The sequence below is a fragment of the Hemiscyllium ocellatum genome, chromosome 6 (genome assembly GCF_020745735.1).
Source record: "Hemiscyllium ocellatum isolate sHemOce1 chromosome 6, sHemOce1.pat.X.cur, whole genome shotgun sequence".
NCBI lineage: Eukaryota > Metazoa > Chordata > Chondrichthyes > Orectolobiformes > Hemiscylliidae > Hemiscyllium > Hemiscyllium ocellatum.
The window spans coordinates 32,946,268-32,961,229 of NC_083406.1; the positions used below are offsets into that span (position 1 = coordinate 32,946,268).

Genomic DNA, 14,962 nt, shown 5'->3' on the forward strand with positions numbered 1-14,962 from the left:
GGGGGCGGAGAGGTCGGGAAGAAGATTGCAGGTCAAGAAGGCGGTGCTGAGTCAGAGGGTTGGGACTGGATAAGGTGGGGGGAGGGGAAATGAGGAAGCTGGAGAAATCTGCATTCATCCCTTGTGGTTGGAGGCGCTCTTCCTCCAGGCGATGTGTTGCCATGGTCTGGCAATGGCGGACTGGAAGGGGGAGTTAAAGTGTTGAGCCACGGGGCGGTTGGGTTGGTTGGTACGGGTGTCCCAGAGGTGGTCTTTGAAACTTTCCGCAAGTAGACGGCCTGTCTCCCCAATGTAGAGGAGGCCACATCAGGTGCAGTGGATGCAGTAAATGATGTGTGTGGAGGTGCAGGTGAATTTATGACGGATATGGAAGGATCCCTTGGGGCCTTGGGGGGAGGTGTGGGCGCAAGTTATGCATTTCTTGCAGATGCAGGGGAAGGTGCCGGGAGTGGAGGTTGGGTTGGTGGGGGGTGTGGACCTGACGGAGTCACGGAGGGAGTGGTCTTTCCGGAATGCTGACAGGGGAGGGGAGGGAAATATATCCTTGGTGGTGGGGCCTACTTGGAGGTGGCGCAAATGATGAAGGATGATACGATGTATCTGGAGGTTGGTGGGGTGGTAGGTGAGGATCAGTGGGGTTCTGTCCTGGTGGCGATTGGAGGGGCGGAGTTCAACAGTGGAGGAGCGGAAAGTGTAGGAGATGTGGTGGAGAGCCTCGTCGATCATGTCTGGGGGGAAATTGCGGTCTTTGAAGAAGGAGGCCATGTGGGTTGTTTGGTATTGGAATTGGTCCTCCTGGGAGCAGATGCGGCGGAGGCGAAGGAGTTGAGAGTATGGGATGGCGTTTTTACAGGGGGCAGGGTCGGAGGTGTAATCTAGGTAGCTGTGGGAATTGGTCGGTTTGTAGTAAATGTCCGTGTTGAGTCGGTCACCCGAGATAGAAATGGTGCCAGTGTAGCTGTGGAAGATGGACTGTTCCACATATCCAACGAAGAGGCAGGCATAGCTGGGGCCCATGTGCGTGCACATGGTTACTCCTTTGGTTTGGAGGAAGTGGAAGGATTGGAAAGAGAGAAGTTGTTCAGAGTGAGGGCCAGTTCAGTCAGTCAAAGGAGGGTGTCAATGGAAGGGTACTGGCTGGGTCGGCGGGAAAGAAAGAAGCGGAGGACTTTGAGGCCTTCGTGATGGGGGATGGAGGTGTATAGGAACTGGATGTCCATGATGAAGATAAGGCGTTGGGGGCTGGGGAAGCGAAAATCATGAGGAGGTGGAGGGCATGGATGGTGTCCCGAACGTAGGTGGGGAGTTCTTGGACTAAGGGGGACAGTACCATGTCGCGGCATGCAGAGATGTGTTCGATGGGGCAGGAGCAGGCTGAGACAATGGATCGGCCGGGGCAGTCAGGTTTGAGGATTTTGGGCAGGAGGTAGAACCGGGCAGCAGTGCGGGGTTGTGGGACTTTGAGGCTGGAGGCAGTGGATGGGGCATCCCCTGAGGTGATGAGGTATGGATGGTCTTGGGAGATGATGGGTTGGTGGTGGGAGGTGGGGGGTCATGGTCAAGGGGGCAGTAAGAGGAGGTGTCCGCGAGCTGGCGTTTAGCGTCAACAATGTAAAGATCGGTGCACCAAACTACCACCGCGCCTCCCTTGTCTGCCAGTTTGATAGTGAGGTTGAGGTTGGGTTTGGAGTGGAGGGCTGCACGTTCTGAGGGTAAGAGGTTGGAGTGGGTAAGAGGGATGGACAGGTTGAGGCAGTTAATGTTGTGGTGGCAGTTGGCTATGAATAGATCAAGGGTGGGTAAGGGGCCAGCATGGGGTGTCCAGGTGGATGGGGTGTGTTGGAGGTGGGAGAGGGTGGGCGAGAATCTTGGTTGGAGAAGTGGGAGCAGAGCCGAAGGCAGCAGAAGAATTGTTCGATGTCTTGCTGAGTGTTGAACTCGTTAATCTGGGAGCATCGGGGGATGAAGGTGAGGCATCTGCTGAGGACTGATCTTTCATCCTCAGAGAGGGGGAGGTCTGGAGGGATGGTGAAAATACGGCAGGGCTGGGAGCTAGGACCTAGTGTGGGGTTGGAGCTGGGCGTGGGGGTGGAGACACATGCGGCGTGGTCATTGTGCAGGTGAGTGACGTCACTGGGGGCGGAAGTAGATGCGGCGATGGCAACTCCTGGGGCGGAAGTGGTTGCAGCGACGGCAGAAACGATGTTGTTCCCAGTGGCTGTGGGCCCCACGGAGGCCGCGAATCTGTCGGCAATGGTCATCCTGAACGATCGTCGAGGCGGTTGTAGTCCAGAGTAGTAAGGTTCACTCAGTTGATCCCAGTTATGGAGAGACTATCTTATGAGGAATCAGTGAATAGGTCAGGCCTGTTCCTCGTGAGAGATCACCTTATCTATATAGACAAACATTTTAGGGGGTTTTATAGGATAGATGTGGAAAGATGGTTTTCTCCTGTGAGTCGAGTGGGTATAATCTAAGTAAAGGGGCAGTATTTCAGACGGATGAAGAATTTCCTTTCTCGGGGTAGTGAATCTGTGCAATTCTTTGCTGTAGAAAGCTGTGTCATTGAGTCATAGCTGCTTTGATAAGTATAGTCAAGACTGAGTTAGATTTTTCTGAAGGACTAAGGGAAAAGGTATTCTAATGGAGTTGGTGGTTATCAGATCAGCCAAGATCTCATTAAATGGCAGAGAAGACTCGATAGGTTTTGATTCCTGTGTCTTTCACCTTGCCACTTTGCAGCAGATACAGAAATGATTTTGTGCACTATTAAGATGTTGCTTCAAGCCAAGATTTCGAGATGCCGGTGTTGGACTGGGATGTACAAAGTTAAAAATCACACAACACCAGTTTCTAGTCCAGCAGGTTTAGTTGGAAGCACTAGCTTTTGGAGCATCGCTCCTTCTGGTGGTTGTCATGAAAGAGCAACGCTCCAAAAGCTAGTGCTTCCAATTAAACCTGTTGGACTATAACCTGGTGTTGTGTGATTTTTAGCTTCGAGCCAAGAAGTGCTTGTTCCTTACCACACTATGATTAATATAGAATGAGTTTCAGTACCAATGTCATGGCTGGTGTCGGAAAGATGCCCCAATGATGATTGGACTCTATCAAATTACATAGTGCTTTGATCATTTGCAGCAGGCAGCATACCAAGAATGCCCTACCAACCTTTGCTTAAAAATGTCAGATCACCATGTTCAAGATTACATGTTATTCTACTATTGGACAGCATTTACTAAATCCAGACTATGCTAAAAATTAGACCAGAAACCAAATTAAGATTATCAGTTGGGTTGCAGAGTGATTCATCTGCACGTGCTAGAGGCTGTTTATGTTCATACCTCAGGCCCTTGTTCTTTGTCAGCAAAAATAACTTGTCCAAACATTGCAATTTGTCTTGAGGAAAGGTTTATGGAGAGTAACAATCCTCACTGATAGCTACATGGCAATGTCCTGATCACTCAGGGCCTACCGTCTGGTCAGTGTTTAATCAGTTAGCTAAGATTAACAGTGAACAGTTCTTGCTGCATCTCAATGCCGGTCAATTAGCACCATCTTTTTATGCTGTATAAATTGTTGCCTTTCTAATTTTGATTTCTTGCATTCTAGTTCTGATGAGTGAAAAATGAAAAACATTGACTTTGTGTCTTTCTAGCAATGCTTTTTTTTGCCGAGTACAAACATGGGATGAACGAAAACAATAGTAAACTGCGATGAATAACACATTCAGTTACTTAGTACTAATCATTCATCCATTAATATGGTCTGTAATATGTTGTGAACTGAGAGTAAACAATGAAACAATTTTCTTGCTTCATTTGACAACAAGCAGCTCCTTTTTTTATTGTTTACATAAACAATGAGGCTCGAATGTTTTCTCTAAACAAATTTTGACATTTTTGTTTATTGTTTCTGCAGAATATTTACAAAAATAAATTCTTGATGTATATGCATATCTAACAAAGCTGACATTTTGATGATGGGCTTATGCCCGAAACGTCGTATTTCCTGTTCCTTGGATGCTGCCTGACCTGCTGTGCTTTAACCAGCAACACATGTTCAACTGACATTTTTTTATCCATTCTTAGTTGCCCTTGAGAAGGTAGTTCATGTGATGAACCTTTTCCTTGAGCTGCTTCAGCCCTTATGGTGAAGGTACTCTTACAATCCTGTCCAATTGAAAGTTCCAGGATTTTCATGAAGAGATTATTACAGCGCAGTAATATCTGGCCAGTGTGGGGTGTCATGTGAGACCTCCTAGAACAACAAGGTGATTTGAATTTCCATGCACCTGTTGTTGTCCTTTTTGAAATGATAGAAATTAGGAGATGATGCTGAAAAAGAAAGTGCACCTTCTTGACTGGTAAAATCCATAGCTATAATGCTGGAGGAAGTGAATGCTTCAGCTGGTGCATAGTGTCAGTTAAGAGGCTTGTTTTTTGTTTTCTTGGATATCACCCACCATCTGGAATGCTCTTGTTCTGTACCCATTCCATTGGCAAGTGGAGAATAATCTATCTTGCTATTTCATGTTTTTGACTTGTTTATTATTGATTGTGGAAATGCTTTTGGATTTAGTGTTAAGGCACTTATGCAATATTCAGTTTTTAACCTGCTCTAAAGGTCGCAGCATTTATGCAGCTAGTCTCGCTGAGTTTCTGCCCAAGGGCAAATCTTAGGATGTTGATGGTAAAAGAATTTACTATAGTAATGTTGTTAAATGTCAAATTGTTGAGGTTGTCTCTTGTAGAAAATCATTGTTGAACACTTGACTGACATGAATAATACTTGCCATTTATCTGTTCATGTGAGAGTGTGGTATAGGTCTTGTTTGATGGACCTCTTCATTATTTAACAAATCGAGGTGTACGCTCTGACTTTTCATTGAATGCTCCAGCAACTGACCTTATGATACATCAAAGTAATTGGTTTTACTGTGAGAAGATCATGCAGTGATGTCTTGGGCTTGGACTACAATCATACCTCTTTATGCAAGGTATGATTGCAAATCTAATGGCACAGTGATAGTGTCCCTACCTCTGGATCAAGAGGTTCAAGTTCCGGAGATGTGTAATTGCATCCCAGAACAGGCTGTTTAGAAAATACTTATCGATGATTAAGAACCAAAAACAGAAATTGCAGGAGAAGCTCTGCAGGTCAGGCAATATCTGTGAGAGAGAAGCAAAGTGAATGTTTCTGGCTCAGTGATATTTTATTCGAACTTCTTTGTTTTTTTGATGAATAAGGGATGTTTGCTTTAATTTTTGACAATTACTTGCACCGGTTTGCTAGTTATTAGTTTGAGTAGCAGTTTGTTATGTTAAATTTTCTGATTTTTAACGTGCTGGATGTAGCTGAGTAAAAACAAAGGGCTTTATAATGTAGTGGTGGTGCTCAAACCTCTGTGCCAGACAGGTTGAGCTCAAGTTCCAGCTGCTCCAAATATTTGTCATGACACATCTCAACAGGTTGATTGAAAAACATCTATGTCTGAGAATCAAGAAAAAAGGCCTTGTGATGCCATGGTCATGTTACCGGGCGGCACAGTGTCTCAGTGGTTAGCATTGCTGCCTCACAGCACCAGGGCCCCAGGTTCGATCCTAGCCTCAGGTGACTGTCTGTCTGTGTGGAGTTTGCACATTCTCCCCGTGCCTGTGTGGGTTTCCTCCAAGTTTCCTCTCTCAGCCCAAAGATGTGCAGGGGCCATACTAAATTGCCCCTAGTGTTAGGTGCATTAGTCAGAGGAGAATGGGTTGCTCTTCGGAGGGTCGGTGTGGATTTGTTGGGCCAAAGGGCCTGTTCCACACTGTAGGGAGTCTAATCTGATCTAATCCAACCTTTGGACCAGAAGCTGTCTGATCTGCTCATAGCAAATGTTCACGTTATCTTTCAGATGTACTATTACAGTTGCGCTGGAGCAGTTTTGTGTTATTTCTGGGGAGCAAGCCTTCAGCACTCAGGGCAGGATGTTGACAGGCCATAAATTCTTTGCTGTACTTAATACACAGAGCCATTTCTTGAAATCGTGTTGAGTAAATTTAACTAGTTGAAGATTGGTTTGTAATTGCAGGCAGTTGAGAAGGATCATCTGCGTGGTATTTCTGGCTAAAGATTGGGGGTCCTCTGATGGCACAAGGATAATGTCCCTGCCTTGGTACCAGGAGGTCTGGGTTCAAGTTCCATTTGTTTCAGAGGTGTGTAATAACATCTCTGAACAGGTTGATCAGAAAATATCTTCTGACTAAACATACTTTTAAATGCTGTATTATTGTTAATTTGTGTTATGCTGGCCTCAGTATCATCCAGAATGGGAATGTTTATGACACCACTTCCTTTTTTAATTAAATAATTACATATCATCATTTATGATTGGATGGAACAAAACAGATTTGTGGCCAGATGCATTGGTTGTGAGTTAACCTTAGCTCTGTCCGTGGCATGCTGTTTAACACGCACACAATTCTGTTTATTTGCTTCTCCAGGCTGGCACCTCCATAATTCTACTTTTGGTAATGGTGTGAGCATGTTAGAACATAGAACAGTACAGCACAGAACAGGCTCTTCAGCCCACAATGTTATGCTGACCATTGATCCTCATGTATGCACCCTCAAATTTCTGTGACTATATGCATGTCCAGCAGTCTCTTAAATGTCCCCAATGACCTTGCTTCCGCAACTGCTGCTGGCAAGGCATTCCATGCTCTCTCAACTCTGTGTAAAGAACCCGCTTCTGACATCCCGTCTATACTTTCCTCCAACCAGCTTAAAACTATGACCCCTCATGTTAGCCATTTCTGCCCTGCGAAATAGAGTTGATAGCCAGAGATTTTCTATGCCTCTCAATATCTTGTATACCTCAATTAGGTCCCCTCTCCTCCTCCTCCTTTTCTCCAATGCAAAATGTCTGAGCTCCGTCAACCTCTCCTCATAAGATAAGCCCTCAAGTCCAGGCAGCTTCCTGGTAAACCTCCTCTGAACCCTCTCCAAAGCATCCACATCTTTCCTATAATAGGGTGACCAGACGCAGTATTCCAAGTGCGGTCTAACCAAAGTTTTTTATCGAGCTGCAACAAGATCTCATGACTCTTCAACTCAATCCCCCTGTTAATGAAAGCCAAAACACCATTTGCTTTCTTAACAACCCTGTCCACTTGGGTGGTCATTTTAAGGGATCTATGTACTGCACACCAAGATCCCTCTGTTCATCCACACTGTCAAGAATCCTATCCTTTCTCCTGTGCTCAGCTTTCAAATTCGATCTTCCAAAATGCATCACCTCACATTTATCCAGGTTGAACTATATCTGCCATCTCTCAGCCTATTTCTGCATCCTGTCAATGTCACGCTGCAGCCTACAACAGTTCTCTATACTGTCAGCGACACCTCCAACCTTGGTGTCATCTGCAAACTTGCTTACCCATCCTTCAATCCCCTCATTGTTGCGTAACAGACAGCAGATAGTTACTGTGACTCCAGTAACGTTTTGTAAATTGGAATTGCTTGTGTAATTTTATATGAAGCCATTTTATATTGTGCAGGAAGCCAACCATGAAAAAAGAACAAATTGTCCAGCGCATTATTAGTTTCTGCTTAATGTAAGGCTTATAAAAAGAGTAGTCATGATTTAGAGATGCTGGTGTTGGACTGGGGTGTACAAAGTTAAAAATCACACAACACCAGGTTATAGTCCAACAGGTTTAATTGGAAGGACACTAGCTATCACCTGATGAAGGAGCATCGCTCTGAAAGCAAGTGTGCTTCCAATTAAACCTGTTGGACTACAACCTGGTGTTGTGTGATTTTTAACTTTATAAAAGTGTAGTGTGACAAAATGCAGACCAAAGTGCTTCGTTTTAAATGAGGCAACTGAAGTGATGTTTCTAGTGATTTTTTTCCCCCCACCCCCACCTCCAGTAAACCTTACAAGTATTTGTCTCCCCTTCATGTTGCAATACTATGTCATTAGTCTACTTACTTGACAGAATTTAATCCATGATTTTTAAAAAAAACAACCACCTTGCATTGCAGTTCTGAGATGAAAAGAGTGCAACTCAAAATTAGTAATAATCTTTGTTTTTCTTTTGCACTCGAAATCAAATTAACACCTAGTGTGAATGTGACCCTTTAAGATCAAGAGACACATTTTACTTCCAGGTGAATGTGGCCTACTTTTGGTCCAGTCTAGATGATTAGATTACTTACAATGTAGAAATAGGTCCTTCAGCCCAACGAGTCCAAACTGACCCTCCGAAGAGCAACCCACCCATACCCATTCCCCTACATTTACCCCTTCACCTAACACTACGGGCAATTTAGCATGGCCAATTCACCTAACCTGCACATTTTCCGATTGTGGGAGGAAACCCATGCAGACACGGGAGAATGTGCAAACTCCACACACTGTTGCCTGAGGTGGGAATTGAACACGGGTCTCTGGCGCTGTGAGGCAGCAGTGCTTGCCACTGTGCCGTGGCGGAGGTTTGGTGGCTATGCTATTGCTCGTGCATCTACATCTAAATAGTAACACCAAGACTCAATGAAATACAAACAAAGAAAATAGGAGTCGGAGTAGTCCTTTTCATTCTGGAGTGGTGCTGCTTCTCCCACTCCAAGTTAAGATATAATTAATTACTTCTTTACAACAGATGCTAAAATTCTGCTCAACCATTCATTGTGATACTGGCTGATGATCTAACTTTATAACATGTTCCTGCTTTTCCCTAATCTCCTTTGATCAATGTTTTGATATCGATTGCATTCTATGTCCAAGAATTCCACAAAGTTACCACGTTCAGAGTCAAGAAATATTTCCTGATCTTCATGCTAAATAGTCTAGCTTGTATCCTTAGCTGTGATCCCTGGTTCTGGACTCTTTCATCATCAGGAGCACCCTTTCTACCTTGATCCTGCCTTGTCTTGTTTGAGTTTTTTGGTTTCTATGAGATCTTGCCTTATTCTTCTGAACGCCCCAAGCAAATCTAATCCTAACTGATTCAATCTCTCTTCGTAAATCAGTCGTGCTATCCCAGGAATCAGTCTGGTTAATCTTTGCTGCACTCCCTTTATTAGCAAGAACATTCTTCCTCAGCTAAGGAGGTCAAATCTGTGCATTCCAAGTGTGGTTTTATCAAAGCCTTGTAAATTTGCAACAAAATATTCCTGCTCTGTGTTCAATTCTCTTGCTATGAGGGCCAACATACCATTTGCCGCCTTCACCGCCTGCTGGGAAGACGTGAGGACTGCAGATGCTGGAGATCAGAGTCAAAAACTGTGGTGCTGGAAAAGCACAGCCAGTAAGGCACATCTGAGGAGCAGGAGAGTTGATTGTCGACTCTTCGTCAGGAATCTCAGTTGGTTGGACGGGCAGGGCAAAGGGGCTGGGGTGTGGGGGAAGGTAGTTGGAAATGCAATAGGTGAATGGAGGTGGGGAGTGAAGGTGATAGTTCAGAATGGAGGGTGAAGTGGATAGATGGACAAATAGGACAGTTCAGAAGGGTGGTGCTGAGTTGGGGAATTGGATCTGGCATAATTTGGTGAGGGGGGAGGGGGAGATGGGAGATGAGTGAAATGGTGAAATTGACATAGATTCCGTGTGGCTAGAGGCTGTCAAGACAGAAGATGAGATGTTCTTTTTCCACTTGTCGGATGGCTAGGATTTGGCAGTGGTGGAGGCCCAGGACTTCCTTGACGGGATGGGGGGAGTTGAAGTGCTCGGCCACAGAGTGGTGTCTCCCCTTCCCTTTATTTATCTCTCAGCCCCCTTGGGGCCCCTCCAAATTTCTGATGAAGAGCTAATGCTCAATGTCTAGTGTCCTCCTCCTTGGTTGTTGCTTGACCGGCTATGCTTTTCCAGCACCACACTTTTTATCAAGTGAACCTATATAAGAGTATAAGGGCAATAAGAGTATCTTAAGAGCGAATTCAGGAGAGCTAAAAGGGGACACAAGATAGCTTTGGCAAATAGAGTTAAGGAGAATGCAAAGAGATTCTGTAAAAAACATGAAGGGCAAAAGAATAACTTGGGAGGGAATAGGGCCCCTTAAAGATCAGTGTTTGTGTGGAACCACAGTAGATGGGTGAGATACTAAATGAATATTTTACATCAATATTTACTGTGCAGAAGGACATGGAAGCCAGGGAACTTGGGGAAATAAATAGTGATGTCTTGAAAAGAGTTCATATTACTGAATAGGAAGTGCTGGAGCTCTTAAAACACATCAAGGTAGATAAATCCTGATCAGGTGTTTTTCAGAACTTTGTTAAAGCTAGGGAAGAGATAGCTGGCCCGTTGCTGAAATACCAAGGTAACATCGATAACCTTGGCTGAGGTGCTGGAAGTCTAGAGGTTGGTTAATGTGGTGCCATTATTTCGGAAAGGATGGAAGGAAAAGCCAGGGAACTGTAGACCAGTGAGCCTTAGGTCAGGAATGGATAAGTTGTTGGAGGGGATTTGGAGGGACAAGGTTTACTTGTAAATGGCAAGGAAAGCACTGACTGAGTTAGTCAGCATGGCTTTGTGTATTGGAAATTGTGTCTCACAAGCTTGTTTGCATTTTTATGAAGAGGTGGCGAAGACGATTGATGAAGACAAAGCACTTAGACGTTGTCTATCTTGGCTTCAGAAAATAGTTTGATAAAGTATCACGTGGTCAACTGGTTAGTAAGGTTAGGTCACGAGGGTCCTAGCCAATTGAATACAAAATTAGCTTGAAGGTAGGAGGCAGTGGATGGTGTGGGAGGCTTGTTTTTCAGACTGGAGGCCTGCAACAAGTGGTCTGCCACAACGTTCAGTGCTGGACCCACTGTTTTTTATCATTTATATGAATGATTTGGATGTGAATATAAGAGGTATGGTTAGTAAGTTTGCAGATGACACCAAAGCAGCTCGTGTAGTGGACAGTGAAGCTTAACTCAGAATACAACAGGACCTTGATCGGATGGGCCAATGGGCCGAGGACTGACAGATGGAGTTTAATTTAGATAAGTATGAGGTGTTGCACTTTGCCCAAGGCCTGACAATTGGTTGTTCAAGTCCTGCCTTGATTTGCCTAAGCAATGTTGTCAAACAAAGAAACTTAGGAGTGCAAGTGCATAGTTCCTTGAAAGTGGAGTTGCAGGCAGACCGGGTGGTGAAGAAGGCATTCGGCACGCTTGCCTTCATTGTTCAGAACATTGAGTATAGGAGTTGGGATATCATGTTTCAGCTGTACAGGACACTGATAAGGCCACTTTTGGAATATTGAGTACAATTCCAGTGACCCTTCTGTAGGAACGAAGCTATTAAAATTGAATGGGTGCAGAAAAGGTTTACAATGATGTTGCTGGGACTGGAGAAGCTGAAGCTTTTTTTCCCCTGGATTGTTGCAGACTGAAGGGTGACTTATTGAGATTTATAAAATCATGAGGGGCATGGGTAGGGTGGATAGCCAAGGCCTTTTTCCTAAGGTGGAGCAGTCCAAAGATAGATGACTTATGTTTAAGGTGAGAGGAGGAGATTTACCCCTCTGCTCCTTTATTAGTTTTTCTTGCAGAGGGCGGTGCGTGTATGGAACGAGCTGCCATAGGAAGTGGTGGAGTTGGGTAAAATCACCAATTTAAAAGGCACTTGGATGGGTATATGAATAGGAAGGATTTAGTGGGATATGGGTCAAATTCTAGCATTTGAGGTTCAGTCAGATTGGGATGGCTAGTTGATGCTGATGAGTTAGACCGAAGGGTCTGTTTTTATGCTATTCCTGCTTGTCACAGTGGGCTTTAGTGACTTAATGCATAAACTTATTCCTCAGCCAACTTAGTTTTTTCTGCTGTTTTCTTGAGTTAATTTAGAAAGTTCATGGTTTCTTACTTTGGCAGACATGCATTGCTATAAAGTTTTTAAAAAATTCCTATATTATGCTTTCATAAAATAGGAAGTGCTTATCTGTCATGATGTTACTGATGCATTTAAAGGAACGAGATGTGTTTTGCTATTATCAAAGTGTCTGTTAATGGGACAAAAAAACACTCTAACCCTATCGCAGGGTGTTAATCCAGTTGAAAACAATCTTGGCTTTTACCAATCATATTTGTGACCTTTAGTATTTACAATGGAGAAAAGTGATCCATTAGACTATAGTTTCTATCAGTGATGAAGTTGCAGCAATCACAGCTGACCTCGACGAAAGCCGCACTGAAATATCTAGTGATTTCTGAAGTGAAATTTGTTCTCTAATCCCAGTTCCAATTTGCAGTGATGTTATCAAGCTATATAAGGAATGAATCATAGTGAAGAATTTTCAGACAGCCAAGTAGAAAATGAAAAGTATTCATAACAAATCCACTTTATAATATGTTATAAAATAAAGATTGAGACATAGGCTTGATGTCAAAGTTGAGGTTGAAATACTGTGAACCAACTTTATTTTTTTAAAACAAAATCTAGTTAACTAGTTATGATGGAGAAAGCTAAATGACATAGCAGTTTTTATCAGTATGAGATTGGTTGTTGACTTGAAGTTATTGCTTGTATAGTTGTTAATTTTTAGTTCTACCTCATTTGAAGAAGACAACCTCTCATTGTCTTCATTAAATTATTTCACTAGCTACTGATTTGAGAACAATGTTGGTTAGTTGTTTTGAAGATTCACAGCTCAGCTTATGGAGCAGGATTTCTGTGACAGCATGCACTTGGAATAAAATCCGAAAGTTGTTGTTTAATTCGGAACAGTGATAAGTGTGACAGTTTGTCATCAAACACCATACAAATTCTGGACTAGCGTCCTTCTGTTCCTGAATATTTTTCCAAATGTAATAACTTAGTTGCCTTCATAATGATTTTCTCTAAAAGTTATGCATGTGAGCCTTTCATTCAAGTACAATGAACCTGTGTAGAGGGTCATATGGCCCTCTTACTTCTCCCCTGCAATCAATCCATGTGACCTAGTTTGCTGTAGAAAAAAGAAACCAGATCAAAACTTATCGAAAGCTTTAGCACCTGGACATGGAGGAGCAGGCAACTGACCTAACTGTTGCCCAGAGTTGGGAAAAGTGTGGCATTGTGGTGTGAAGCAGTAGAAAATGACTGCCTTTTGATTAGTCACCAAGTGAAGAGCTGGTGAGGACAAGGCCCATGTTTGGGGAAACTAGGCTTGTGAAAGTTTAGAGACCACAAAATCACCAGATGAATTCTTACATCAAGGAGTTAATTTGAATATGCTTAAAAGGTGAAATAAAGAAATTTGTGGGACACTGGAAAACTCATCTTAGTGTGGTAGGGAAAAAGGATCATGTTAATACAGGCGAAGTTGGTCTTAAAACTCGAGTCTGCATGTCTACCAAGATAGCAAAATAATGTGAAAACAATGGGAGGGGTTTTCCATTGCGTTAGTAGTTAAACACAAAATACTTTTCTGTGGTCTACTTACACTGTATGTTGCCTAGTATGTTGATTTTAGGATGTTTGTTACAGTGAAAGTCTTGGAATGCAAAGTTTTATTGCGTGGTCTGTGAAATTAAGCAGATTGGAGAGATCGTTGCAGCCTAAAAGTTGATTTAGATCAGTGTATTCACAATCTATCATCGAGCAATGCTTTGATTATGTATTGGGAGTGATGGTCATGACTGAACACGACGTGTCAGACTTTTTATGATCTCTTCACTGATCAATGTTTTTGATTTACTAATGAAACCTGGTCCTGCTCCTGTGTAGTGGATAATGTACATTTTACTGTATTATTATTTATTATTGAAATTTATTGACTGTTGTAATTACTCTGTTTTTAACTCTTGTTTTTCTGTTACAACAGCTGCATAATGAAGATGATTCTCCACAAACATCTGATGCATCACAGCCAACTGTTCCCTCAGAGTCTCCTCAAACATCAACTGAAACTGACATAGCCCCTCCACCTTACAGCAGTGTCACAATGGGAGCAACTGCATCAGCCACAGGTCAGGGTTTGAGAAAGACCTTCACTTTTTATTTTTAATTTAGGGGATGTGATCATTTCAGGCATGGGCACCATTTATGTCCCCTCTGTGGTTAATTTTACCTTCTTGAATCACTGCAGTCTGTCTGGTAAGCAGTTCACAGTGCTGTTAGGTTGACTGTCCAGATTTCTGACTCTGTGACTAAGAATGAATGGTGATATGTACTCAGGTCAAGAAAAAGGTGAGCTTCTTGAGTGTTGTTGAAGTATCACTTGTGTATGCTGGCAAGTTGACAGCACTCCTGGCTTTTGCCTTTTGGATAATGAAAGGACTTTAGGACGTCAGTTTTGAGTTGCTCACTGCAGATTTTCCAACCTCTAACCTGCTTTTGTGACCAGTCCAGTGAAGCTCCTGGTCAGTTGTAACCTCCAGGATGTGATGAGTGGGCAATTCAGAAATAATACCGCGATTGAATTAAGAGATATGATTGGTTTTATTGTTTTTTTTTGTTCCTGGGATGTGGGCATGCTGGCTTGGCCAGCATTTATTGGCTACTTCAACCAGAGGACAATTACATGGCAATTGTGTTGCTGTGGGTTTGGAATTGCATGGAGGCCAGAACAGGTGAAGAAGTCATATTTCCTTCCCTAAAAGTCATTAGTGAACCAAATAGATTTTTACAGCAGTGAACAGTGGCTGTGTAATTGCCATTAGGCCAGCTAATTATTCCAGATTTTTACTGAATTCAAGTTTCACCATCTACCATGGTGATGTTCAAATTCATGTCCCGCGAACATTAGATTCTGGATTTCAATTCTAATGATATTACTACTACATCTCACCTCCACGTTAGATTCTGGCATTGTTGTAATGCTTATTATCTAGCACTTGTATGGCAAAGTGTTATTTCCTACGAATTACTTCAAACGTATTGTCCAAATCTTGTTACATGCACCACATCCATCTTCATTATCTGAGGAGTTGAAAATGGAATTGAATACTTTGCATTCATCAGTGAATTTCCCCACTTTCGGCATTGCTGATGTAGCAGCCG

The 14,962-nt window shown here is 43.2% G+C and overlaps 1 protein-coding gene across 1 annotated transcript in view; it reads left to right on the plus strand.

Annotated features, from left to right (window-relative positions):
• The window catches only part of ndfip2 (Nedd4 family interacting protein 2), a 107,890-nt gene that overhangs the window by 26,583 nt on the left and 66,345 nt on the right, over nucleotides 1-14,962 (plus strand). The window contains exon 2 of the mRNA XM_060826533.1: nucleotides 13,785-13,929. Coding sequence (XP_060682516.1) covers nucleotides 13,785-13,929 — 145 coding nt within the window. The remainder of the gene's footprint in view (nucleotides 1-13,784; nucleotides 13,930-14,962) is intronic.